General features: G+C 39.4%; 1 protein-coding gene and 1 non-coding gene across 2 annotated transcripts in view; both read left to right on the forward strand.

Annotated features, from left to right (window-relative positions):
• Positions 1-19745: 19745 nt before the first annotated feature.
• STAB2 (stabilin 2) overlaps positions 19746-26349 on the forward strand; it is a 182892-nt gene continuing 176288 nt past the window's right edge. Inside the window, exons 1-2 of the mRNA XM_055236360.2 lie at positions 19746-20030; positions 23387-23520. Coding sequence (XP_055092335.1) covers positions 19953-20030; positions 23387-23520 — 212 coding nt within the window. The 5' untranslated portion in view covers positions 19746-19952. The remainder of the gene's footprint in view (positions 20031-23386; positions 23521-26349) is intronic.
• On the forward strand, positions 24587-24718 carry LOC129461321 (U8 small nucleolar RNA). Its single transcript, XR_008650475.1, has one exon. It is a non-coding gene; the product is annotated as a U8 small nucleolar RNA (small nucleolar RNA).

Raw genomic sequence — 26349 nt, forward strand, 5'->3', positions numbered from 1 at the left:
AAAATCTCCAAACCACACAAGTACATGGAAACCAAATAATTTGTTCCTGAAGGACTTCTGGGTAAACAATAATATAAAGGCAGAATTTAAAAAAATTTTTTGAAATAAATGAAAATAGAGCCACAACATACAAAAACCTCTGGGATAGAGCAAAAGCAGTGTTAAGAGGAAAGTTTATAGCATTAAATGCTTACATCAAAAAGATAGAAAGATCTCAAATTAACAACCTACCATTGCACCTAAAGGACCTAAAGAAACAAGAACAAACCAAACCCAAAGCTAGCAAAAGAAAAGAAACGAACAAACACCAAAGCAGAACTAAATAAAATTAAGATGAAAAAAATCATACAAAGGATCAACAAAATGAAAAGTTGTTTCTTTGAGAGGATTAACAAACTTGATAGAACACTGGATAGATTAACCAAAAAAAGGAGACAGAGAGAGAGAGGATTAAAAAAAAACACAATCATAAATGATAAAAGTGACATTACAACTGATACCACAGAAATGCAAAATATCATTAGAGACTACTATGGACATCTCTATGCACACAAAGTAGAAAAACTAGAGAAACTAGATAATTTCTGGAAACATACAACCTCCCAAGACTGAACCAGGAAAAATGGAAATCCTAAACAGACCAATAATGAGTAATGAAATTGGATCAGTAATTTAAAAATCTACCAATAAAAAAATGAGGACCAGACAAATTCACAACTGAATTTTATCAGACATACTAAGCGCTGGTACCAATTTTACTGAAACTATTGCAAAAAATCAAGGAAGAAGAATTCCTCCCAAACTCATTCTATGAAATCTATATCATCCTAATACCAAAATCTGGCAAGGACACAACTAAAAAAGAAAACTACAAGCAAATATCCCTGATAAACATAGATCCAAAGATCCTTAACAAAATACTAGCAAACTGAATCCAATAGCACATCAAAAAGATAATCTATTACAATCAAATAGATTTTATTCCAGGAATGCAAGGATGATTCAACACACACAAATCAATAAATATGACTTACCACATAAACAGAATTTAGAACAAAAACCATATGATTATCTTAATAAATGAAGAAAAAAGCATTTGATAAAATTCAACATCCATTCATGATGAAAGCCCTCAAAAAACTAGGCATTGAAGGGATATACCTCAAAATAATAAGAGTCATATATGACAAACCCACAGCAAACATCATACTGAATGGGTAAAAGCTAGAAGCATTCCCTCTAAGAACTGGAACAAGACAAGGATGTCCACTCTCACCACTCCTCTTCAACACACTACTGGAAGTCTCAGCCAGAACAATCAGGCAAGAGAAAGAAATAAAATGCATCTAATTGGAAAAAAGGAAGTAAAATTCTCTATGTTCACTGATGACATGATCTTATACCTAGAAAAGCCACAAGTGTCCCCCAAAATACACCTAGACTTGATAAACAAGTTCAGTGAAGTTTCAGTATATAAAATGAACATACAAAAATCAGTTGCATCTCTATATACCAGCAACATTCAGGAAGAGAACCAAAGCAAGAACTCAATCCCATTATAATAGCCACATACAAAAAATACCTAGGAATATATTTAAACAAAGAAGTAAAAGACTTCTACAAGGAGAATGACAAAACACTGATGAAAGAAATTGTAGTTAACACAAACAAACGAAAAAACATCCCATGCTCATGTATTGGAAGAGTCAATATCATTTAAAAACAACCATACTGCCTAAAGCAATATACTGAATCAATGCAATTCCTATCAAATTACCAACATTATTTTTCAGAAAATTAGAAAAAACAGTTCTATGACTCATATGAACCAAAAAACAGCCCAAATAGCCAACGCAATCCTAAGCAAAAAAACAAAGCTAGCATCATATTACCTGACTTCAAACTATGCTACAAGGCTATAGTAACCAAAACAGCATGGTACTGGTGCAAAAATAGACCAGTGGAACAGAATAGAGAACCTAGAAATAAAACCACATACCTACAACCAACTAATTTTCAACAGTCAGCAAAAATAAACAATGTGGAAAGGACACCGCCCTATTCAATAAACAATGCTGGGAAAACTGGCTAGCTATTTGCCAAAGAGTGAAACTAGATTCCTGTCTCTCACCACATACAAAAATTAGCTCAAGATAGATTAAATAATTAATATAATACCTGAAACTATAAAAACCCTAGAAGAAAACCTAGGAAAAACTCTTCCGGACATTGGTCAGCATTTAAAACATAAGTGCAGCTGCTTTACGGAGGAATGCTGCCTCTAGGATGCAGAGCCTGCCCTTTATCAGGCCGAGCTCGGGTGGCTCTGGGCAGAGGGCACAAGCTACTGCTCCACCCCTGAATGCAGCCCTCTCGCCAAATAATTTATGACTAAGACCTCAAAAGCAAATGCAACAAAACAAAAATAGATGAATGGGACCTAAACGAGCTTCACCACAGCTGAAGAAACAATCAACAGAGTAAACTGACAATCTACAGAATGGGAGACAATATTTGCAAACTATATATCCAACAAAGGACTAATATTGCGAATCTATAATGAACTCAAACAAATCAACAAGAAAAAACAAATAACCTCATTAAACAGTAGGCAAACGACATGAACAGACACTTCTCTAAAAAAGACATGCAAGAGGGCTTGTTGGCATGAAAAAATGTTCAACATCACTAATCGTAAGAAATGCTAATTAAAACCACAATGAGACACCATCTCACACCCATCAGAATGACTATTAATAAAAGTCAAAAAATAACAGATATTAAAATGCAGAGAAAAGGGAATGCTTATACACTATTGGTGGGAATGTAAATTAGTACAACCACTGTGGAAAACAGTATAGAGCTTTCTCAAAAAACTAAAAATAAAACTACGATTTGACCAAGCAATCCCACTACTGGGTATCTACCAAAAGGAAAATAAATTGTTATATCAAAAAGGTATCTGTACTTCTATGTGTATCATAATAGTATTCATAATAGCAGTCATGGAATCAATCTAAGTGTCCATCAACGGATAAAGAAAATGTGGTGTGTATACTAGAATACTATGCAACCATGAAAAAGAATGAAATCATGTCCTTTGCAGCAACATAGATAGAGCTGGAGGCTATTATCTTAAGTGAAATAACTAAGAAAGAGAAAATCAAATACCATATGTTCTCACTTATAAGTGGAAGCTAAACATTGGGTATACATAAACATAAGGATGAAAATAATAGAAACTGGGGACCCCAAAAGGGAGGAGGGAGGAAGGAAGAGAAGGACTGAAAAATTACCTTTTGGGTACAATGTTGACTGTTTGGGTGATGGATTCACCAGAAGCTCAAATTTCACCATTACACAATATATCCATGTAGCAAACCTGCACATGTACCCCTTGAATCTAAAACAAAATAATATTTTAAAAGCAGCTTAAGCATAAAATTTAGAACCAGGAGGAATTTAAGTCATCTCTATCAGCCTCGTTATTTAACAGATAAAGGAGCTGGGACTCAAGTAACTGAAAAGACCAATTCAAGGTTATACAGTTTTTTGGGACAGAATTGAGTCTAAAACTCAGGTTTTCTAAAACCTAATCATTATAAAGTCCACTATTTCACTGATAATGTTTGCTATAGCATGTAGAAGAAAGTCATTCGGGGCCGACTTATGTTTGTAGCACTTTAAATTGAGACGAGAGAAGAAGTCCCCTGCCATTCCATGTAGCACTAAATACATGCTCCACCAGAAAGGCAATGCGTTCACAAAACGACTTGCTTATTCCAGGCCAGGGATTTCCTCAAAACATGCGTATGACCCACTACAACCCTCATTTGCAAAATCCAGGAGAATTCACACTCAACATCCATGTTGAGGAGGGAGCACTTAAACGCCTCCCAAGGCAGCCTGCCCTGCTTCTGGTCAAATAGAGCTTCCTTTTGTTGACAGCAATTGCGCCAGCTGAGTGACTCTTTTGAGCCACACAACAAAAAGACACGAAAAGAGGCAGCTTTCAAGATATAATCTATGGGTAAGACCACCCCTTCCCAGGCAAGCGGGGAGGCTGTCAGCTGTCGGCCGGCCGCGGGACTGCATTCCAGGGTGGAGCAGCAGCGTGTGCCCTCTGCCCAGAGCCACCCCACCTCAGCCTGATAAAGGCCAGGCTCTGCGTCCTACAGGCGGCATTCCTCCGCGAGGCAGCTGCACTTAGGTTTCAACGCGTTCCATTGTACTGTTGATTTAATGAGGTCTCTCAGACACTGTGTTTGTAAATGACAGTCATCATAATGCCAAAGCCCCAGAGACACAAACATCTCATGTTCTGCCCTCTGAGAAGCTTGAACCATTAAAGGAAGTTTGTTTTAATTTAAAAATAAAATATAATCGTGGTAACACCCACATTACCCTCTGGTGGATTTTATTAATTCTCCTCTATTCCAAACAAGTCATTATGGCAAATAAGAGTATAAACTTTGGAGACAGAAACAAGTCCTGACTTCACACCTGCTAGTTGGGACAAGTTATTAAGCCACTTTGAGCCTCTATTTTCTAAGTCATAAAAAGGATATTAAAATCATACCTTCCTGAAAGTGCTACTGGAAGGCTGTGTAAGATAATAAATGGACAACACTCAACATGGCTCCAGGTAAATATACATGATACTGAAAAACAATAGCCCAAAACGATTTTATGTATCACTATTACCTAAACTTCCTCTTTGCCTTTCTGTACCAAGTCAGAGAAAATAAGTTGCTATTTGGAAAGTGTGATTGTAGCAGTGATTGGCACACAATAAATGATATATAATTGTCAGCTATTATCATTGTTGTTGTTGTTATTATTGAACAAGAAACAAACTACAGAGCCTTTGGAATCAGAACTGAATTGATTTGACCCATTTGATTAACTAATGGAATTCTCTATTCTGAAATTTTGAGAGGAAAAGGAAGATGAAACCTTACAAGGAATGGAGATGGAGTGTGGTTAGCAATAAGCTAGACCAGAGATAGACAAACTAGCACCTAGAGGGCAAATCCTGCCCACTCCCTATTTTTGTAAACAAAGTTTTATTGAAGCTGTTTTTGCATTACAGTTACAGAGTTGAGTCATTGCAAAAAAGACTTATGACATACAAAGCCTGAAATATTTACTCTCTTACTGTTTACAGAGAAAGGTTCTCGAGCCCTAGGCCAGGAAGAAAGAAATAGGCCTAAAACAGCATCTGGCACGTAGTAGGTCATCAGTAACTATTTGTTTTAAAAAAATTAACAAAATGATTAAATGACTAGGCAGGAAACAGCTGATTTATCATTGGTCCTGACCCATCCAGGTCTTCATGAAGTCACGACCACTTCATACTGATGTGCCAGCTCTATTATTGTCCTGGGGAATTCTTTGAGCCATTGTTGGGAATGAATAGGGCATAAATATCACTTGTAAATCAGACACAATGGTACTGAGTTCCTGATAGTCGGCTCCAAGTGTTGCATGCTCTGCCTGATTCAAGCAGGAGAGGGAGAGAGGAAGCTAGTAATTGCGGAAAATACATTGAACTTTATATTGAGATAATATGAAGAGTAGAGAGCAAAGGGGACAGACCATAGTCAAAGATTCTAAAATTTTAAAAAGAGTATAATTTTAAAAAGTGGACCTCTACATTCAGAGAGGTCAATCAATGAGCAAAGAACAAAAACAAGAAAAAAGCTGGAGTTCAGATTTGTTTAGGGTTTGGGTTGGACTACATTATTAGAACATAATTGTCTGCTGAAACTTCTGCCAAAGTTCCTAGTTCAAACATGAATGCCTGGCCATCCCCCTTTGATCTCTGTATCCACCCACAGAGCTTAACACATTGCCCAATACACAGGAGGCCTTGAGCAAGACCAGATGAATGAGCAACTGGAATAAGTCCTCAAAGGCCTCAAAGAAGTGGTAGACCAGCTGTCCCAGATGACTCATGGGCAGTAAAGTCAACACCTGATGATGTCTTTGCCTAAGTCTGCAGTTTGACTCCTGGCTTCATGACTTGCCCTAATAATTTGTCATTGACTTCCTAGCAACTCTCTCACCTTCTCGTATTAGTAACTTAAATTTTATCTGGGCATCAGCCCCTCTGCCCTTCTCAGCTGTGTGGTTTGGCTAGTTACTCCTTTCCAGTCCCAGAGATGGATCCCAATTGGTTTTCATATATCCCATCCCTCTAGTCACATTGGTAATCTATTTTACAAGAAAAACACTATAATCTTCATGGCTTTATTATCATAGGTATTTATTTCTTGTTCATATGAATGAATCCCAATTGGATGACCCTGTTCCATGCAGTGATTCTGGGACCCAGGCTCCTTCTGTTAGATTGATCCACCCATCTTAAACATGTGGTTGTGGTTCCAAGTATGTCCTGGGAGTCATCTTCACTCCAGTCAGCCAGAAAGGAAAGAAAGCGTCAGGATCATGTCACTTCTGCCCACATTTATTAGCCAGAATTCTGTCACATGGCCAAATCTAACTGCAAGGAAGGATGGGAAATGCGGTCTAGCTTCTGCAGAAGGAAGGATAACTTGATTTGGTAAACAGTGAGTTAGTCTGTGCCACAGATGGGCATTAAACCTAATCAGAGCCAATAATGCATGAAGATAGGTTTGCTGGGGATTCTGGGGAAGATAATCATTGCATGAAAATATGTTTACTAGGGATTATTTTCCCCAGAATTGCAAACTCTCTTTTCCCATTGATTGGGTGAAGGGAGGAAGTGTCCCTTAAATCCTGAGGGCTATTGAGTAGCCTGAGCATGGAGCCAACCCGGAAGAAGCAGAGCTGAGACACAGATACTGAGGACATCATTCAAAGCCTGAGTCAAGCTGTGCCTGAAGCCAGACCTATCTCTGAATTTTTCATTTGTGTGAATAAATAAATTCCCTCTTGGTTTATGCCAGTGACTTGGGTATTCTTTCTCTTGCTACTAAAATTGTCTGAGTTATATCATTATTGTCAGCCATCAATGAACTCTACCCTCCTCTCCTCCCAATTCTGTTGATGGCAAAGAGGCTGCAAAAGGAAAGATTAGGAGTTCAGAATCTGCAGCCAAAGAATCTAGATTTGAACCCCAAACTACAGCTCTTGTCCTTAGGCATGTCATATCTTTGTGCCTCCTTTTGTCCATAGATAAATGAGGAATAATAATAGTACCTACCTCATAGGATTGCTGAAGATGGATGAGGCAATTTAGGTAAGTGCTGAGAATATGCATGACACTTAGCACAACTATAGAAATACTTATGATTATTACTATGCAGATGAACCAGGGCTATGTTGCTTCCTTTGCCCTCACTTCAGCCGAAGAAGGCATCTCCCTTTTCAGCTCCGTGATGTTTCCCCTCACCTCTCTCCTCCTTCCCTCCTTCTCTTGCCTCTCAAACCCTCTTTTCCTCCATGCTTGCTCTTCCTGCTATCTTACTGGCATGGACTGTGGAGAGGAAATTATTATTTCACTACCCAAAACAAATTGGTTGGCTCACCCTGGATAAAATGAACTTTCTGGACCCTAGAGATGCCATGTATTAGCAACCAGAGAGACACACAAGCGTAGACAATCAAAGACCCAAAGCCGCATTTCCCATGTGTAACTGAAAACTCTCTCTTGGAAGGTGACAGGAGGTGACCCAAGTGCAAAGTTCAGAATGCCCTCTTCATGCTACTAAAATGTAACTAGCATGAACTGCTCCACAAACCAGAGGCAATTGTTTATTGTCTTAAATCACCTCCCTAGGCCCCATGAACCTTATTTGACAAGAAATTCAGTACCTCTTTCTAGACAAGTACACCTCACCCCACCTTTGGAGAGTTGACAAACCCCAAGGGATTGTACAGTCCGAAAGGGGTTTCAATACAGCTCCCCTGCTCAGGCTGGGAGAAAAACGGAGTGGAGTGCTGTCATTGCCCCTTGCCACCACACGAGGTCACTGTTAAGGACAGATGCTGCCATAGTGCCCTCTGGTCCCCGCTCCAGCACTGGAGGTTTCCTGGTTCTCTGAGGGAAGCCCGCCCTTGTGCCAAGTGTAACTAAGGGCGCCTGCTTTTCGGATGGGCTCTTTCAGTTCACACGCAGCGCCGCCTTCCAGAACGTCAGCCAACCCCAGGCTCACCAAATCAGGATTCATGCTTTCAACTAACTCTGCAGGAACAGAATCACCGTCCACCTTTTCCCTGACAACTTTACCATTTTAAAAGGCGGTTGCATTCTGGCCCCCTTCCCTCCTGAGGGTGAAGTGCCCTTCGACGGGCCATTGCCCTCTGTGGTTCCGGGAGGCACCTGTCCCGCTACAGAGAAAGGAAAACAACACATTTAAAATCAGGCAGCTGGTCCCACCACACGGTAGTCAGTCTCCTGCTAACTCCTCCTGGGCAGAAAGGGAAGTGAGAGAGGACAGGGCATGAGGCATCTGCAGCGCGATTTCTGCACCCCCAGCCACACCCATGGTTTTTGTCTGTGGGCTCTCACTTCAAGAAATTGTTCACTTTGGGAAGCCAAGGCAGGTGGATCACGAGGTCAGGAGATGGAGACCATCCTGGCTAACACGGTGAAACCCCGTCTCTACTAAAGATATTAAAAATTAGCGGGGCGTGGTGGCACACGCCTGTAGTCCCAACTAGTCGGGAGGCTGAGGCAGGAGGATCGCTTGAACCCGGGAGGTGGAGGTTGCAGTGAGCCGAGATCGCACCACTGCACTCCAGCCTGGGCCACAGAGCAAGACTCCCTCCCCCACCTGCAACCCCCACCAAAAAAAAAAAAAAAAAAAAAAAAATTGTTGTGCCTGCCGATAGAATCCCTTGGTTTAATTTTACTAAAACCACAAGACGAGGAAGAAAATATAACTTTTGTGTTTATTTTTCCTAAAGTCTATTGACCGTCCTTTTTGGACTGCACAATCCCTTGGGGTGTGGACTATTAGGGGTGGCTCGTACACCTTTAAGAGCAAAATCAGCTATTACTCAAAGACACTTCATCTTTTTTTAACCTTTGTTTTCTGCCTAATCTGTTTCCCAAAGCATGAAGTAAGTACTTTTTCCCATTATATTTTTTTCAATAATCTCTATGCATACAAAGTTTAGATAATCATTAAAATATGCAAGGTATTATAGTAAATGCTTGAAATCAGTGTTTTGTTTTTTTGTTTTGTTTTTTGAGACAGAGTCTTGCTCTGTCATCCAGGCTGGAGTGCAGTAGCGCCACCTCGGCTCACCGCAACCTCCACCTCCCAGATTCAAGCAATTCTCCTGCCTCAGCCTCCCAAGTGGCTGGACTACAGGCAAGTACCACCGCACCTGGCTAGTATTTTAGTAGATACAGGGTCTCAACATGTTGGCCAGGCTAGTCTCAAACTCCTGACCTCAGGTAATCCACCCACCTCGGCCTCCCAAAGTGCTGGGATTACAGGCATGAGTCACTGTGCCTGGACCTTGAAGTAGGTGTATTCTTTAAGAGTAGGATTGATTAATCAGATTTTTGCTTTTTCGCTACCAGAGAGGGTTTTTTTTCTTGTTTTTCCTTCCCACAGTTTCTACTGTTCTGTCTTCCTCCCTCATTTTTTTACTCTTTTTACCCTCTTGATCCTTCATTTTTTTTTGCTACTGTGATTGTTAGCCATATTAAACTGAAATGTTTTAATCAATGTATTTATTTAATAAAATGTAATATTGTCTGTTCTTTAAGAAATTGCTTTAGTGGAACTTTTTTCTACAGTAAAGACACGCAAAAAAATACGAAAGTAATAAAATGTATGAGCTAAAACTATAAAACTTAGGAAAAACATAGCAGAAAAGTCTTGTGACATTAGATTTGGCAATGATTTCTTGAATACAATGCCAAAAGCAGAGGCAACAAAAGTACAAATAAATTGTACTTCATCAAAATTAAATACGTTTGTGCAACACAGAACACTGTCAACAGAGTGAAAAAGCAACCCACACAATGGGAAAAAATATTTGTAAATCATACACCTGATGAGGGATTAATTCACAGAATATATAAAGAATTCCAATAACAAAAAAAAACATATTAAAAAATGGGCAAAGGATTTTATTAGACATTTTGCTGAAGAAGATATAAAATAAGCACATAAAAAGATGTTCAGTATCATTGATCATTAGGAAAATGCAAATCAAAACCACAGTGAAATACCACTTCACATCCATTAGGATGGTTACTTTCAAAATACCAAAGGTTGGCAAGGATATGGAGAAATTGGAACCCTTGTGCACTGTTGGTGAGAATGTAAAATGGTGCAGCCACTGTGGAAAACAGTACAGTGGTTCCTCAAAAATCAAAACATAGCATTACCATGTGATCCAGCAATTCCATTTTCCAGGTATATACCCAAAATAATTGAAAACAGGAATGCAATGAGATATTTGTACACCAGTGTTCTAGCATTATTCACAAAACTAAAAAGACATTCTACTAAGTGAAATAAAACAACACAAAATCACATATATCATATGATTCCACTTACATGCAGTACCTCAAATAGTCAAATTCATAGACACAGAAATTGGAATGGCGGTCGCCAGCATCTGGGGGAAGGGAGAAGGACTTACTGTTTAATGAATGCAGAATTTCAGTTTGGAAAGGTGAAAAAAATCTGGAGATGGATGGTAACAATGGTTGCACAACAATGTGAATGTTTTTAATGCCATCGAACTGTACATTTACAAATAGTTAAAATAGTAAAATCTGTGTTGTATATATTTTACCACAATAGAAATAGAAAAGAAAATGAATTGCTTTTTGACTTATATATCCTTAAATTATATTTTCTTAGGTTAATAGTCCTCGAAGAGAGAGAGAAACAAAAGAAAAATGAAAAAAGGAAAGAAATTTTCTCCACAAAGACTCAGAAAAGCTACACTCTTAAGAAGTCAAAACTACAATGGGCTTGAGTTGAAGACTCCAAGGATCTTTACAGTTATGTGACCTGTCCAAGGTTACACAGCTCACCTTTTCATTTTGCACTGGGCCCAAGTTATGTAGCCAGCCTGCTTAGAGATCTCTACTTACCTCAGTTTTCTGATTTGTAAAACAAAGATAATAATAATATTGTTAAATTAAGTGAAGCCTAAAGCTGCCTCCTTATGTATTTTTAATTTGGCCTAAAGTTTTAGTCGTACAGAGTGAACTATAACCTGACTAGATGTGTGATCTACTCTTGTGCCAATCACCAAGTTTTAACCAATCGAAGGGAGCCAACTGTTTAAGCCATGTTCAAATAAGGCAAATGCCCAGCTCTAACCACTTCAGCTGTTTCTGTGCCTCACTTCCATCTTCTATACATCACTTTCCTTTTTCTACCCATAAATGTTTTTTGATCACGCAGCAGCATGAAGTTGATCTGAACCTACTTTGGTTTGGGAGACTGCCCAATTCGTGAATCAATTAAACTGTTAAATTTAATTTGTCTAAGGTTTTTCTTTTAGCAGTAGGTTCCCCATAGGAGATTTGAGAAGATTAAATAACAAAATAGATGGAAAGTGAGGAGGACATGACACTTACTTCTCAATTCACCCAACAACAGTGTGTTGATTGGCTGCTGTGGAGCAGGCACTGTTCTAAGCACTGGAGAAATGCTGTGGAAAGTTGCTCTCATGGACCTTACACTTCCATCAGGGAAGATTGACAGTAACAAGATACCATTACATTCTATCATATAGAATATGTACTATGAGGAGAAAATGGAGGGGGGCAATGCAGCAGCTTAATGACCACATCAGCTTGAGTAATCAGGGGTGACTTGTCCATGAGGTGACACTTAAATGATAACTGATGCCAAGGAAGGAAGAATCAACCATGCAACAATCAGAAGGAAGAGCATTCCAGGCATAGGGAACAGCTAGTGAAAATGCCCAAAATGAGAATTAACTCTGCGTGTGAAAGACACAGAATAAAGGCAGGGTGGGTCTAGCAAAGTAGCTTATAAACTGTTTCAGGATGAAATCAGAGAGAAGATTCAGGTTAGATAAGACCAAAAACCACAGACGAGGAGTTGGTGCTTGATTCCAAGCCATGGGAGAGTTTTAAGCTAGAAACACTTGGTCTGACATGTATCTTTAAAGATAATTCTGATGACTGCTTGCAGAATGAATTTTAGGAGGCAAAGTGGAAGCAGGCAGGTCAAGTAGGATGCTACCGCAATAACATAAACAACAGATGATAGCTTAGACCAAGGGAGGAGTGGCAGGGATGTAGAGAAGTGGTTGGATTCATGAAGGTAAAATCAATAGGAATTTCTGATATTGGTGGTGAGAAAAAGAGATCACTCGAGCAATTGGATGGATAAATGTTCACTATGACTATGTAAATACCAAATCATTAATCTCTGCCCACTATGAAATAACATCCTAACCGGAAAAGTATCCTGGGTATGGTGAGCCCCCAGTACATGTTGATTGATTGAACAACTGAATGAATGGGGGAGGGAAGATGCTGAAAGGGAAGTTGAGCGGGACGCTGAAGAGAAACTTTGCCTACTTTACAATTTTGCTTAGAGCCAGACCTGCTGACTGGTCTCCACAAAAAGGAAAAACAAAAATCACCAGAAAAGAAAGTTTGCTGTGTGGAAAGATTTAAACTAACAAAGGAAAAGGAAAGGGCCATGAGGGCAGGGAGACATGTGTTTGGACACATCCCCTGCTTGGAAGGCTGACTCCTGAAAAGACCAGTATCTGATGAGTGTGCAGGAAACCCTATTGCCCTGTCAGTTCCTAATAACAACCGGGTGCCTTTATTTCTCCTCTCAAAGCACGAAGCAGAGGAACCAGAGAGGGTGCCAGGGCCAAGTGAAGACATGGACATATATTCGTTGGCCCATCTGGCCCTCTCTGCAGGATGGGAAGCATTAAACAGAGGCAGCACACTGGCTCTGTGTACGTCCTACCTAGAGACAGAAACATTTCAACTGAAACTGACAGTCTCTTGAACCCCGGTATCTGACTCTCACAATAATAACCCTCCTAAGAAATTCAGTCCCCAAGAAATGGTAATGGACTGAAAGAGTGCCTCTCTATGAAGACTAAAACTTTAGAATATTTTCTAAAAATATTTTAAAAGTTTAGAAGATTTTCTAAAAATATTCTAAACATTTAGAATATTTTTGTAATCATGAACAGTGCTAAACAGTTATGTGTTAGGGTAAACCATACAAAGTTGCTAGGGTTAGTCCATTTTTTATCTAAAAGAGTAACTATTTCATGTGGTTCAACCTGATCACTGTCTCTGCAGGCTGATGAAGTGCTTTGGGCAAAATACTACCATAACATTATTGTTACGTGAATTCATCTTACCTTGAATATATCCCCACTACTCCTTCTATCTCCAAATCCTAGAATGTTTCTATGTGTTCTTTGAGAAAGTAATTTTGGGGGATTGAAGCAATTTCTGATTCTCCAGGGGAGAAAATAACAACTATATTCCTCGATGATGTACCTAGCATTCAAACCAACCATCAAATGCTCAAAGCCTAAAGAAATTCAGAGGGAGAGAAATCCCCTTAGCATGGGAAGGATGAAAAGAGTATTTTATAATCCTGCAAATGTGGAAAGGCAGAGTGAAGCTTATGTTGTCCAACTCACTTGTTTTATCACACAAGCTAAGGGGCTTGCTCAAGGTCAGGGCCAATAGTTCAAGGCAGAACTGGAGCCAGATCTATCATGTGTACTGAACTAACCATTTTCTGAATCAACACACACCATGTATGGAAAGGTAAGAGGACTTTATGGGTGAAAATAATTTCATTTGTAAGATGTAGAAAAATGCTGAACACAAGTTACAAGAATTTGACTTCCCAGATATCAAAATAATAACCCAATAAAATGAGATGTGAGAAAAAACTCACCAAGAAACAAGGAGATTTTAGAATGATGCATTTAGAAGAAGATACTATGGCAGGACTGAATGGCAGGAGCAGAAAGAACTGATTTTATAAGCAGCTCGGGGAATTGAAAGAAAAAAAGCAGCATGTGTTTAGATAAATGCTTTTTTGAGGATGGTGGTATTTTATCAGAATTATATAATCTGCTTATTTATGCAGCTGGGAAATTTTCACTTCCATGAGTTATTCTTTGAATCATTTGTAGTGAGTGCCTACTGTATCTCCAGCAGTCTTCCAGGTATCTGGATATATCAGTTAACAGACAAAAATCCCTGCTCTTAATGAGCATATATTCTAACTGGGGAGGTAGAAAACAAACAATAAACATAAAACACAAGTGAATTATATGGCCACTTAGAAAGTGATACGTACCAAGGGGAAAAAAAAGATCAGGATACTGGGAAGCTGGAGCCGTGAGCAGGGAGGGATGCATGTTGAGGTTTTCAGTAGCGTAGTCTGGGCAGGTCTCTTTGAGAGGGTGGATTTGAATAAGGGCTTGAAGAAAAGGAAGGCTGTTTAGGGGAAGAGCATTCCAGATCTTGACAGGTCACTAAGGCAGAGACGTGGCAGGCAGGTGTGTGTGTTACCATCTGCTCTGTAGAGCTGGTATCATCCCAGTTTCTACAGCATGGCCAAGTCTTTTACATATAATGAGAAGTCTTGAGTGATCCAATGTGTCCATGTTATGTTATGCCAGAGATGACAAATCCATGTAATGGACCTTTGAGAATTTGGTTGTGCTCCAAGTATGCCTGTGGTTGTGTGAATCTCAGCTGTGGACTTTATATTCACTCTTCAGAGCTTTTATGGCCATGGCCACGTCTCAGTGTGACAACAAAGAGCCCCCAGCTCAGGTAAGGGTTTTAATGACTGAACTCAATGAACCACAGTTAATCCATTCATTAGCTTAGGTATCAAATATCAGAATGGTGATACCACAGCACGCAAAGCATAAGACTAGAGTAAGACTACTCATCATCTATTACTAGTTCAATCACATACTCACTTAGTGACGCTGAATAAATGGCTCAACTTCTCTATGCCTCAATTTTCACATCTGCCAAATCAAGATAATACCCTTTGCTCAGTCTATTTCACAAAGGCATAGTAATATTTAAGTTTAATGATATAATAAGTATGAAAGTATGCTGGAAGCTATAATGCACAAGGCAATATGGCTTAACTATCTCTATGCCCTCAGAGTACAGCATAAGTAATGGCATTCCATAAATGTTTTTTGAGTAAATAAGCAGACAAGTAAAACTTACTGTGTGATGACAACCAAGGAGAAAAAAGTCATCCCAGTGGACATGACCTATGTCTACGCAATCAAAATAAAGATAATATTTAGCATAGCTACCTTTATAAATCAAGCCAAATAATATATTATTCTAGATTTTCACTTGAAACTTTTTTTAAGCAGGAGTTATTTCAAAACATGATAGAAAACTATAGACTACTCTCAGTTTAGCTTGTAAAGTCCTTTGTCTTACCCAACCAGGAAGAAGAGGACAAAGAAAAAAGAATTGCAATATTGCTCAGATGATCAGTATAAAAAAGACATCAAACGAGGAAGAGGAGGAGGAAGATAATTCCTTGTTAATAATTTCAATATTTGGAATATAAATAGCCATTGGATTGGTTGAATGTTACAATAAGATGTAAAAGAGAGATAAAAAGTGTTTTGTCCTCTAGTCAAGATGTTTCAGATGCCAAGAATTCTGCCCAATGAGTAGACAAAAGGAATGCTCAGCTGAATCTAACACCAAGCTATTTGTAGAATAAAACTGGATTTCTTTAAAAGTGCCTACTCAGCAAGAAATCCACAGGGTGCAGCAGAAACACCTCTCTCTCCCACTGGGAGAGCATTTTTTAACTACTAGAAATCATAAACAGATATTTTGAAAGCTTGTTTTGTTAGTTCTGTTTGCTCCACCTTGGCCAGAATCAATTTTGTCAAGGTCCCCCATTAGTCATGGAGGGGGTCCATGGAGGCATTTCCAAATGGTTCTCACTGATTTATCCTACTGAAAGATTTTAGGGACTTACTATTGTTATCTCTTTTCTAAAATGGTCACTTCCCAAAGCACCACTTTCTGTTGGAAAAATTCTAGGAGTTGTTGGATCTGTTGAAACTATGAAGCAACCTTTTCAATTATCTAGAAAGCTATTCAAGAAAGATCTATACCTAGCTGCTGTTTTGAGATCTTTTTCTTCTTCAGTTGGTCAAAAGCTGCCAAAAGAATTTTAAAAAAAAAAACTTTTTTAACCAGAAAATTGACCTCAGATTTGCAATTTCTAGTCTTTTTTCTCCTGCAAGTAAAAGATACGATGTAAACAGTTAAGCTTGTTCTACTTCATAAGAATAAACTCTAACCCCATTGGCCATCTCACAAGGTTCAGGGAGACCTTGTTCAAGGTTCGCGAAAGACCAAAGCAAGTCAAGTGGATGTCTCAGCATCAACCTCTGGATCCACATTGCCTGGATTCAAATCCTTACCCACCACTCCCTAGCTTTGTGACCTTGGACAAGTTACTCATGGTCTTTCTGCCTCAGTCTTCTCACCTGAAAAATGGGAATAATAGTAATACTTATGTAATTAGTTACTCATCCTTTCTTTGCCTCAGTCTTCTCAACTGCAAGTTATAAATAATAGGAATACTTATGCATTAGGCTTATGGTGACTATTCAATGTGTTAAAATTTTAATGTATTAAGTCAATATGAAGATTCAGTGACATTTATGTAAAAGATTAAATAAGCTACCAGTTAAAGATCAGAAGAGTGCTGGGCACATGATGAAAGCTATGTGTGAGTCTGCCATGATGTGATGGTGATGGTGATGATGATGATGATGATGAAGGTGATGACACCTCTTTCTTGAATCCTTCTCAAAGCACACATGAACCATGCTATTACTCAAACTGATCAAAGACTAAAAACTCAGTGACAAGCATGACATAGAGAAAAGAGCAGTGAAACACTAACAAGTAACAGAATCCTACAGCCGCAGAGGATATTCCACATTGTTACCCAGGAACTTTCCAACATTTCCCAATTTTTTCCTTTTCCAATATGGGAAAAGTCTCTTCAGATTCCAATCAGAAAATTCCTCCTCTCACCCAAGAGGAAACTATAACCTCTCACATTGTCGCCACTGAGGACAGATCACAGGGGCAAAGGAGGTGAGTGCTGATCAAGGACGGCGCGAAGAGGCAGTGAGAGAGCAAACAGCAGTCCTGGGGAAAGGACAGCCGCACCCAGTCTTACGTGACTGTCCACAGCACAAGGAGGAAACTGGAGGGAGCACACTGCCCATAGAATATTGCTGATTAAAAACCACTTGAAATGAGACAGAAATTACAACAATCTTCAAAAGGAATATAGACCACAATAAAGAAAGTGACATTTCACCCAGCATGGACACATGGATCAGCAAAACTGAGACAACCCAGGACAGGGGAAAATACAGACCTACTTCAGAGCTACAGTGGGCTCAGGGTAGAGGTCTGTATAGCTGCTGTTGCATATTTTAACTGTAGAGTAATAGTTAAGGGTGACTGAATACCTATTGTGTGCTAGGTACCAGTCTAAGCACTTTACTTGTCAATTGCAGGCACATTTTAGGGAGAGGGGACAGGGATTTAAAATAACGTGAAGAATCCCTGTTTATAGCAATCAAAAGAGCCTAACAGAAACAAAATTAATTAACACACCTATTCAAAAAATTTCTAAAGGATGCCATGTGCGTTATAGGCATTTTTTAATGCAACTAATTGATAAACTCTATGCACAGGTCTCTGTGGCCACTGGCAGGCTAACCTCCACTTCTAGCAACTGAAAAATGAAATAATCTACCTGCTAAAGTCTAACATGGTATTTCCCTTAGAGACACTGATAGAACACAGAATCTGGAGGTTGCCAATATAAATTTGCAAAAACAGAAAGCATCCCTTAGTCTCAAAAGCTTGGGAAATGCTGCCTTAAGCAAAGTTGAACTGTTTTTTGTTTCATTTGGTTGCGTTGTTTTAAAGGACTTAGAACTTTCAATGGACTAACAAGCATGGCCAATCCATGAGAAAGGGACAGGAAAGACAGGGATCCCAAATTATCTGGTGAGAGAATTCTTCCCCACTACCCCTACAGCATTTTCCATAACTAAATTGTATTTAATAAAACCCTATTTAGGAAATGCTAGTATGGGCTCATTTTATTATTTCACCTGGAATTGAGCCTGTTCCAAGTCCCAGATTTTTATCTACATCCTTTAGAAAGAAAAGAATCAGAAAGAAGCATCCAATTTATGTCCCTGGTATATTTTTTAAGGTAACACAGCTGCTGTAACAGATAAATATCAAAGTCTCACTGGCCTCACACAATCATAATCCATTTCTCCTCAAGCAACAGTCCAGTGCAAGTTAAATCACCCAGGAAGTTTTGGAAGATTCTCCTGTACCCCACTCCCAGGCATTCTGATGTGGTTATTCTGGAGTGGAGCTAAGCATTAGGCATTTTTTTTTTTTTTTTGAGCTCCCCACCCAGGTTTCTGGGCTGGCCTCTGAGGGGCCTGTCTATGTTGGAAAAGTTTCCTAGATTAATAGGCATTATAAATGTTGTTTCAAAAGTTGAAAGGAGTCGGAGGGAGAGAGAGAAACTTTGTAGAGAAAAAAAGGATCATTTAACCAAAATTAATATCTGTAAGTGCATGAATCTCCCATTTAATTTAGTGTCATGAGACGTGCCCTGTTTTATTAATAAGACCAGACCTTATCCTTCCTGGTGCTGGGTCTGACACGTTTCCATCATGGTTTCTGATAGGATTGGAAACACCATCTAGTATTTACTTATTCATTAAATATTGATTGTTTCAGCAGCAGAGGGCAGTGATTGACAGTACTGGCTCTGGAGCCACACAGTTTGAATACTAGATTTACCACCCATTAGCTGTGTGGCCTTGGATAAATTCCTTAACCTCTCTGCCTCAGTTTCCTCCTCTGTAAAATGAGAAGAATAATCCTGTTTCACCAAGTACTGTGAGAATTAAACAACTAAATCCATGGAGGGGCCTAGAATAGTGACTAGCTTGTAGTAAGTTTTCAAAAAGTGATGGCTACTATTCTTAACCGTTTTCATTATTTTCAAGTGCAGGTCTCTGCTCTAGGCATCAAGGGGTACAGAGAAGATGAGGCTATATTCTTGGGTCCTCAAGGCATTCATAGCTGGGCATGGGAGACAGACAGATAGATGTGACCTCGGCTTTCACGGCTTTATGTGCAAAATTGTGGGAGCATCTTCAGGGTCCTGTGGAGGGGCAGCACAGGAAGGCTTCCTGGAAGGGGTGGCTTTAGATCTGGAACTTAAAGGGTAAGATTGAACCTACAGGCTCAGTCACTTGTTACTGAAGTGGCATGGAAAAGAAGAAAGAATTAGTCAAAAACCCACCTGTCAGCATCTGCAAGGAGACTTTTTTGCAGTAGAGTTTACCCAAGGTGAAGCCACCACCTCCTGCAAGGTTTCTGCAACATTCATTCCATACCTGGGACCGTGCTCACTTATGGGCACTCCCCCAACCCTGCTCGACAGCAAGCTTGGACCTTTGCATTGGCACCAAAAGGCCTGCAGTGTTCCATGGCGTGGTTGTGGAAACGTTGGCAGGGCCACAGGCAGCAGTAGGCAGGACTAGAGGTGGGGGCAGAGTAGAGGAGAGGCAAGACCGTTCTGAGAGCTTCGCAGGCACAAAAATCCCGGGCCAAGCCTCTGCCTCAGCCCCTGCAGGATATCCTGTCATTCCGCAGGATATATAGACCATTTACAGTGGCCAGTTTCACCAAGACTCCTGGATTTGCCATTTTTACTTTCTGAAGGCAGGTCTCACCTATCTCCTGGTTCGATCTAGGAAAAGGGAAAGGAAGGGATTTAAAAGTAAACAGTGAAATGAGAAAGAATTCACTGGGAGCTTATCAAACTAAGTTAAAATAGCTAAGTCAGCCTGACAGCTGCTTGGCACAGAGAAGGAGCAAATATTTCCTCAACATGCTACAACATTTAGTAATTTTTTATCTTGGATTGGTTGTACAAAATTTCTGCTCCCCAGCTGAAACCACAGGGCAGGTAAGAGAAGACTTTCATAATTTTTTCATTAGTTAATTGTCATGATATGTTCAAAAGCTTGTTGTTTTCCTCTATTGTTATGGGTAAAGGGTGAAATCTGGACTTTATAAAATACAGAGAATGTTTGTAGAGACTAAGTCCTAATTGTGATGCACCATCTTTCTGAAGGTGTGCTAACCCACTTGCTGCCCTTCCTGTGCTAAAGCGCCCCGCTGTTGTTGGGATCTCTAATTTTAGTGTTAAGGATCCTCTTTCCAGTGCAGCTGTTGGCATCTTGTTTTTCATTTGTTCTAACAGTCTCATTACTGTGAATATCTACCATCCCATTTTCCTGACCGTAGAAAATAACTATGGCTGTGGAGAGATGGTCTGGGGAATTACAGGGTGGATATCTCACTAAGGAACACGAGTAGCAGAAATATTTCCAAAATCATCAGGCCTTCACTCTTTCATCTCTTCCGCCTTCCACAGAGCTGTAGTAAAAGTTCCCAGGGAGGTCTTACCAGTAGCCCCTGTGAAGTACATCAGCACACCGAACCCTCAAGCAAGCTCACCGAGGTGTCATCACAGAGTGAGGCCAGCTGTCAGTGAGACAGCATATGATTTCTGATCCATCAAGAATGAATCTTAACCATGATTCTGCACCTGTGCCAAGCAAATTTTTATCAACACCAATTTTATTACAGTTGGCTGCATGCTCTGATAATGTTTTCATGAAAATATGGGAAGATGGCCTAGTGGCTAAGTGCTCCAGCTTTGAAATTTGGTAGGGGTGAGTTTGAACTGTGGATCTCATTTTTCTGTTTCACAAATAGGTCTGAGGATCAGTCATGATTGTCCACAGCTGTTTGACCCTGAGCAAGTTTTTTTAATCTCTTCAAGCTTCAGTCTCGCCCCTGACAGTGCTCCACAAATGGTAGTAATTATCATCACCATCATCATCTTCTTAATCACCATCATCATTACCACCAAGTGTTTGCATTCATGCAGAAATCAGAAATCAGTGTTTGCATTCATGCAGAATTCAGCTTATTTAAATAAGCTGAATTTACTTTTCAGAGAGGACAACTTTGTAAATACTGTATGAGAGAGACAATGAGCCTTTTCATTTGAAAAGGGCAATTTGAAGGTCAAGATGTTTCTTAAGAAGAGGGTTTTAAATCTAGCCCACAAAGAAAGAAAAGACAAAGTACTGTAACCCCACATACTTATCCAAATGTGAAACCCTCATGTAAAGAAAAGCCTGCTTTAAAAAAAAAATGTGGAGATGTCCTGACAATTAAAGGAGGTTAATTCAAACTCTATCTAAGTGTAGCTTTTATTATTACTCAATAAAGAACCTTCTAGTGCTATTTTGGTTCATGATGATCACCAAATGAAAACTCCTGGTAAAAATAGAAATTTCAGTTTGCTATACTCCACTCAGGTGCAGGAAAGAGAAAGGGCTAATCAAGGAATCACAAGACCAGTAACTCACAGGGTGACCTTGGGCAAGTCACTGCAACACCCCTCACCTCAGTTTTCTTCTGGCTAAAATGAGGATGATGATACCTGCCCTACTTATCTTCAGAGCAGTGAAGATCAAATAAGATGATACCTTTGAACGGATGCATAACCAATAATTGTTCTGAAGATGTAAAGTTTCTTTTTATGCAGGATTTATATATTTCCATGAACTTGGAAGCAGTGGTGACATTCCCATCATGCCTAACCTATTATTGGGCCTGTGGATGCGCTGTGGGATAATATAGAAGCATGAGACACAATCCTGCCCAAGAGGAAGCCTACCTCGTTCTGCTCTGTCCTACTGCCTAGAGCAAACCTGTTCAAAAAGCAGGGCCTCAAAATGTGTTGGTAATGTCTTTTTTGATTGGCAGGTCCTTTCTGCCTTCCCAGGAAATGCCTGGATTAGACTCCTTGCCCTGGAAAGGTCAAGGTTTGGGGTTCAAGAGATCCTGCCCCTTCTCTCTACTAACTGCTCTATGCTCAGTTTTACCTCAGCATGTTGGCACAGCATATTTCTAAAAGTTTAACAAATAAGAATCAGGTGTCTTTTATTGGAGTGCAAAAACCAACAAAATGTGCTCTGCTGGGCCAGCCACAGGAAGAGTAGAAGTTGAGAAAAGGAAGAAAAATGAGTGTGGTTTTGTGAAAGAGGTGGTGTGAAACAGGGCCTTGAAGGATATGGTTCAGCAGCCCAGTGAGAACATGCCAGTTAGGAGAGGAAACAGGCACAAAGTTGAATGAAGAGTTACAGCAGCCAGCATTCACCACCTGTGATACTTCAGACATTTTGCCAGGAAATTTGCACCTGCTTAAATGACCATCATCATTTAAAGGTCTCAATAACCTCAAGAGTGGTTATTAATATCTCCTCTTTATAGGTGATGGCAAGGGGTAAGCAATTCATTCAAGATTGTACACTTAGCAAGATATAGAGTTTGACTCCAAACTTAGGTCTTTTGATTCCCAAGTTTAGTCTCTCTTTGTTGTACAAAGCTGCTCCATCTTAAGCTTGATGGGGAAATGAAGAAAAGTTGAGGAAAGGGAGGCATCTCTCGGGGAGGATCAGCCTCGGCATTATGAGCAACAGGGGATCCTAAAGACAGTGCCAAATTGGGTCTGGATCATTCAATTTAGTAGTTACATCTCCACCATCTTATGTTGCTAAATAACTGTTCCTAGCGTGTCTGATTTCCCCAATTCATTCGTTTAATCAACAAGTATTCACTGAGCACTGCTATGCATCAGATACTATTTTAGGGCTTAGGTACAACAGTGGACAAAACAGAGAAATATCCCTGCTCTCTGGGAACCTACTTTTCAGTTGGATTGTAATCTAAAGATTGCAAATATCTTTGAAACAGTAACTGTATCCTCCATGGCACTGGCACAGTGCTGGCTCCAGAGCAGACATTCCTGTGGAATCAATGATGAAAGAACATCCTTGAGATCTGCTGATCTATGACCAATTGACCTTGAATAACCTGCTTTACAAATTTTTCACTTGAGAGTTATTCTACAATATATTTCAGGTTCCCCACTTGAATAAATGTGGGTAATAACATTATCTTACCTTGCTAGACTTCAGACTCTAGCTCAGGTATGGCAAATGTATGGTACAAACAGTGGCTCTTCTTTCACCTACAGCCATGGCAGACATTGCTTATTGATCTCAATACTCTTTCCAGATAAGATTGAAAGGAGCAAACCAGTCATTACCAATCAACCTTATCACCATCCCTGACGTTCCACTGAGATGATGGGAGACATTCCAGTGGAGAAGATTGGCCATGTTAGATGTTTTGCAAGACTCTGAAAACAGGAATTAAAGTTTTTTTTTTATATTTACACAGGCAAGAAGATGTGATAGGAAGTCTCTTCTTACAATTAGGACCGAGTGCCGATCCTGTGCTCTCAACCTTGGAGTCAAGTGCCCGGATGGTTACACCAAGATTACCAGTGGCTCTGTAGGGGTTCGAGATTGCAGGTACTCATGAGAAAATTAATGTGATGGAACTATGAATCCAACTTGAAACTCCCTGTCTCAAAAACTGCAAAGCATTTCCATGACTTTTCTCTTGCTCTAAGACAATAAGCCCAAACTTAGGTAACTCACAATTTATGAACTTAAGTTTAAAATATATATTGTTGGCCAGGTGCGGTGGTTCATGACTGTAATCCCAGCACTCTGGGAGGCCGAGATGGGAGGATCACTTGAGATCAGGAGTTCAAGACCAACCTGTCCAACATGGTGAAAACTCATCTCTACTAAAAATACAAAAATTAGTCAGGCCTGGTGGCATCTGCCTGTAATCCCAGCTACTCAGGAGCTTGAGGCACGAGAATCGCTTGAACCCCGGAGGAGGAAGTAGCAGTGAGCTGAGATCGAGCCACTGCACTCCAGCCTGGGTGACAGAGTGAAACTATATCTCAAAAAATAAAATATATATTGTTATCCATTCACATTTTAATACAAAATTGACTTGTATTGCACATAAACATTCTCTTTTCATTTTGCCTGTATTTTGAAAATCTGGGTTTTATTTAATTTGGAAAGAATTCTAGTCTTGAATGTGTTAAAAGCCTTGAGTATGACAGTCATCTCTTTAGCTATGGACCTTGATACTAAGTAGAAGTCGAAGAAGGGGGAAAGATGAATTGCTGCATGGTTGCATTTTATGTAAACTTTGCATTCTTGAAGACCTCTTGGGATTCAAAACTCTGATAACTCAAGGCTAATTCTGGCAAAGGATGACAAGTGGTTCTGCTCACTAGCTAATGGGTGCAGCCATGGGGCTCAACTGCAAATGCAATTTGTATTTGCTCAGCCTGTTTATTTAGAAATTAGATAGTACTCAATGAGTTTGCTTTTAATTCTGGGTGGAAGGATTTTTTTTTATTTTGCATGAAATGAAACATTAACACTATTATATCACACTATTTTAAATTCACATTTGCTTAATGTGACCACACTATATTCTAAAATCATAAATCATCATTTTAAATAAAAGTTTCCCAGTATTAACTAACCTAGAATTAGCAAGCAGTGGGTATCATCAGATGGGATAATTTTTACCTGTTCCTCCTTTTGGAGGTTAGATTCTAACACGATGATTGGAGTTCGTATGGTACGTGATTAACGTCTCTGCGTAATCAGGACTTGTAACACCTTGATTGCTTCTGATTCTTTCTAGAAAAAAAAAAGAAAAAAATTAGCAAGCATATGCAGCAGTTCTCAGTTACCAAAGCTGAAAACTTTTTTGTACTGGCTACTTTTTTGTTCATTGCCAAGGTGGACACTTGGTTATATTCCAACACACAAACACACAAGCACACACACACATACACACACACACACACATAGGATAAAATTTTTGCATTCAGAAATGTTTTAGATTTAATGACTTTGGTCTATCATTCATCTATGCTGGAACAAACTCAAGATTGGTTCTTTTGTTTTATGTTATTTGGTTCTGTTTAAAAATCACTTTATTGAAATATTACTGACATACAAAAACCTGGACATTCTTGATGTACACAACTTGATGAGTTTGAAGATAAGTACAATCCATGAAACCAACACCACAATCAGTGTCATAAACATATCCATCATCTTCAAAAGTTTTCTCCCCCCTCTTTTTTGTGATAAGAATGCTTAACATAAGCTCTCCTCTCGTTTGCAATGTTTAAGCATATATTACGTTATTGTTTAGGCACTAATTCTCTAGAATGTTTTCATCTTTCGTAACCAAAACTTTGTACCCTGCGAACATACCTTCCCATTTTCTCATCCTTCCAACCCTTAACAACCACCATTCCACTCTATTTATATTCCTCATATAAGTGGGATCATATAGTATTTGTTCTTCTGTGTCTAGCTTATTTCACTTAGCATGATATCCTCTAGGTTCATCCATGTTGTCACAAGTTACAAGATTTCCTTCTTGTTAAGGGCTGAGTAATATTTCAGTGTATGTATATACCACATTTTCTTTATCCATTCATCCATTGATGGATGTTTATGTTGCTTCCATGTCTTGGCTGTTGTGAATAATGCTGCAGTGAACATGAGAGTGAAGAGATCTCTTTAAGATCCTAATTTCAATTTTTTTGGATATATAACTAGAAGTAGGATTAATGGATCATATGGTAGTTTTATTTTTAATTTTTGAAGGACCTCCATACTTTTTTCTATAGCAGTTATACCAATTTACATTCTCACCAACAGTGTACAGGTGTTCCCTTTTCTCCACATCCTTGCCAACACATGTTGTCTTTTGTTTCGTGCTTTTTATAATAACCATTGTAATAGCTGTGAGGACGTATCTCATTGTGGTTTTGATTTGCCTTTCCCTGGTGTTTAGTGATGTTGAGCACCTTTTTATACACCTATTGGCCACTTGTATTCTTTCAAAATTAGTTCCTGAAGGGATATTTTGTCCTGCCCTTGGACTCTCCTTCTGCCCACCTTCTTGAAGTGGCATCCCTGCCAGTATTCTCAACCATTCAGAAAAAGTCAACTCTATCCCCAACTTGACTGTTCGTAAAGTATGTGACTGTGCTGTTAATCAGCTATATTTCAAGGACAGGTTTGGGAGGACAATCTTGAATTCATCACCACGTTATTCTTAACAGCAGCCCAGTTGAAAGAAATGAAAAGAAACAACATTTATGAAGGATTGTCTCTAAATACACCAAGTCTAATCCTAGAGTAAGCCATGCCTGCAGAGATCCCTTTAAATAGACAATAGTGTTTAACCTCCATAGAATTGTTATTCCAGAACTATATCTCAGCTGGCACTAAAAACTCTTCTAA

This window comes from Symphalangus syndactylus, chromosome 13, assembly GCF_028878055.3.
Source record: "Symphalangus syndactylus isolate Jambi chromosome 13, NHGRI_mSymSyn1-v2.1_pri, whole genome shotgun sequence".
NCBI classification, from domain to species: Eukaryota; Metazoa; Chordata; class Mammalia; order Primates; family Hylobatidae; genus Symphalangus; species Symphalangus syndactylus.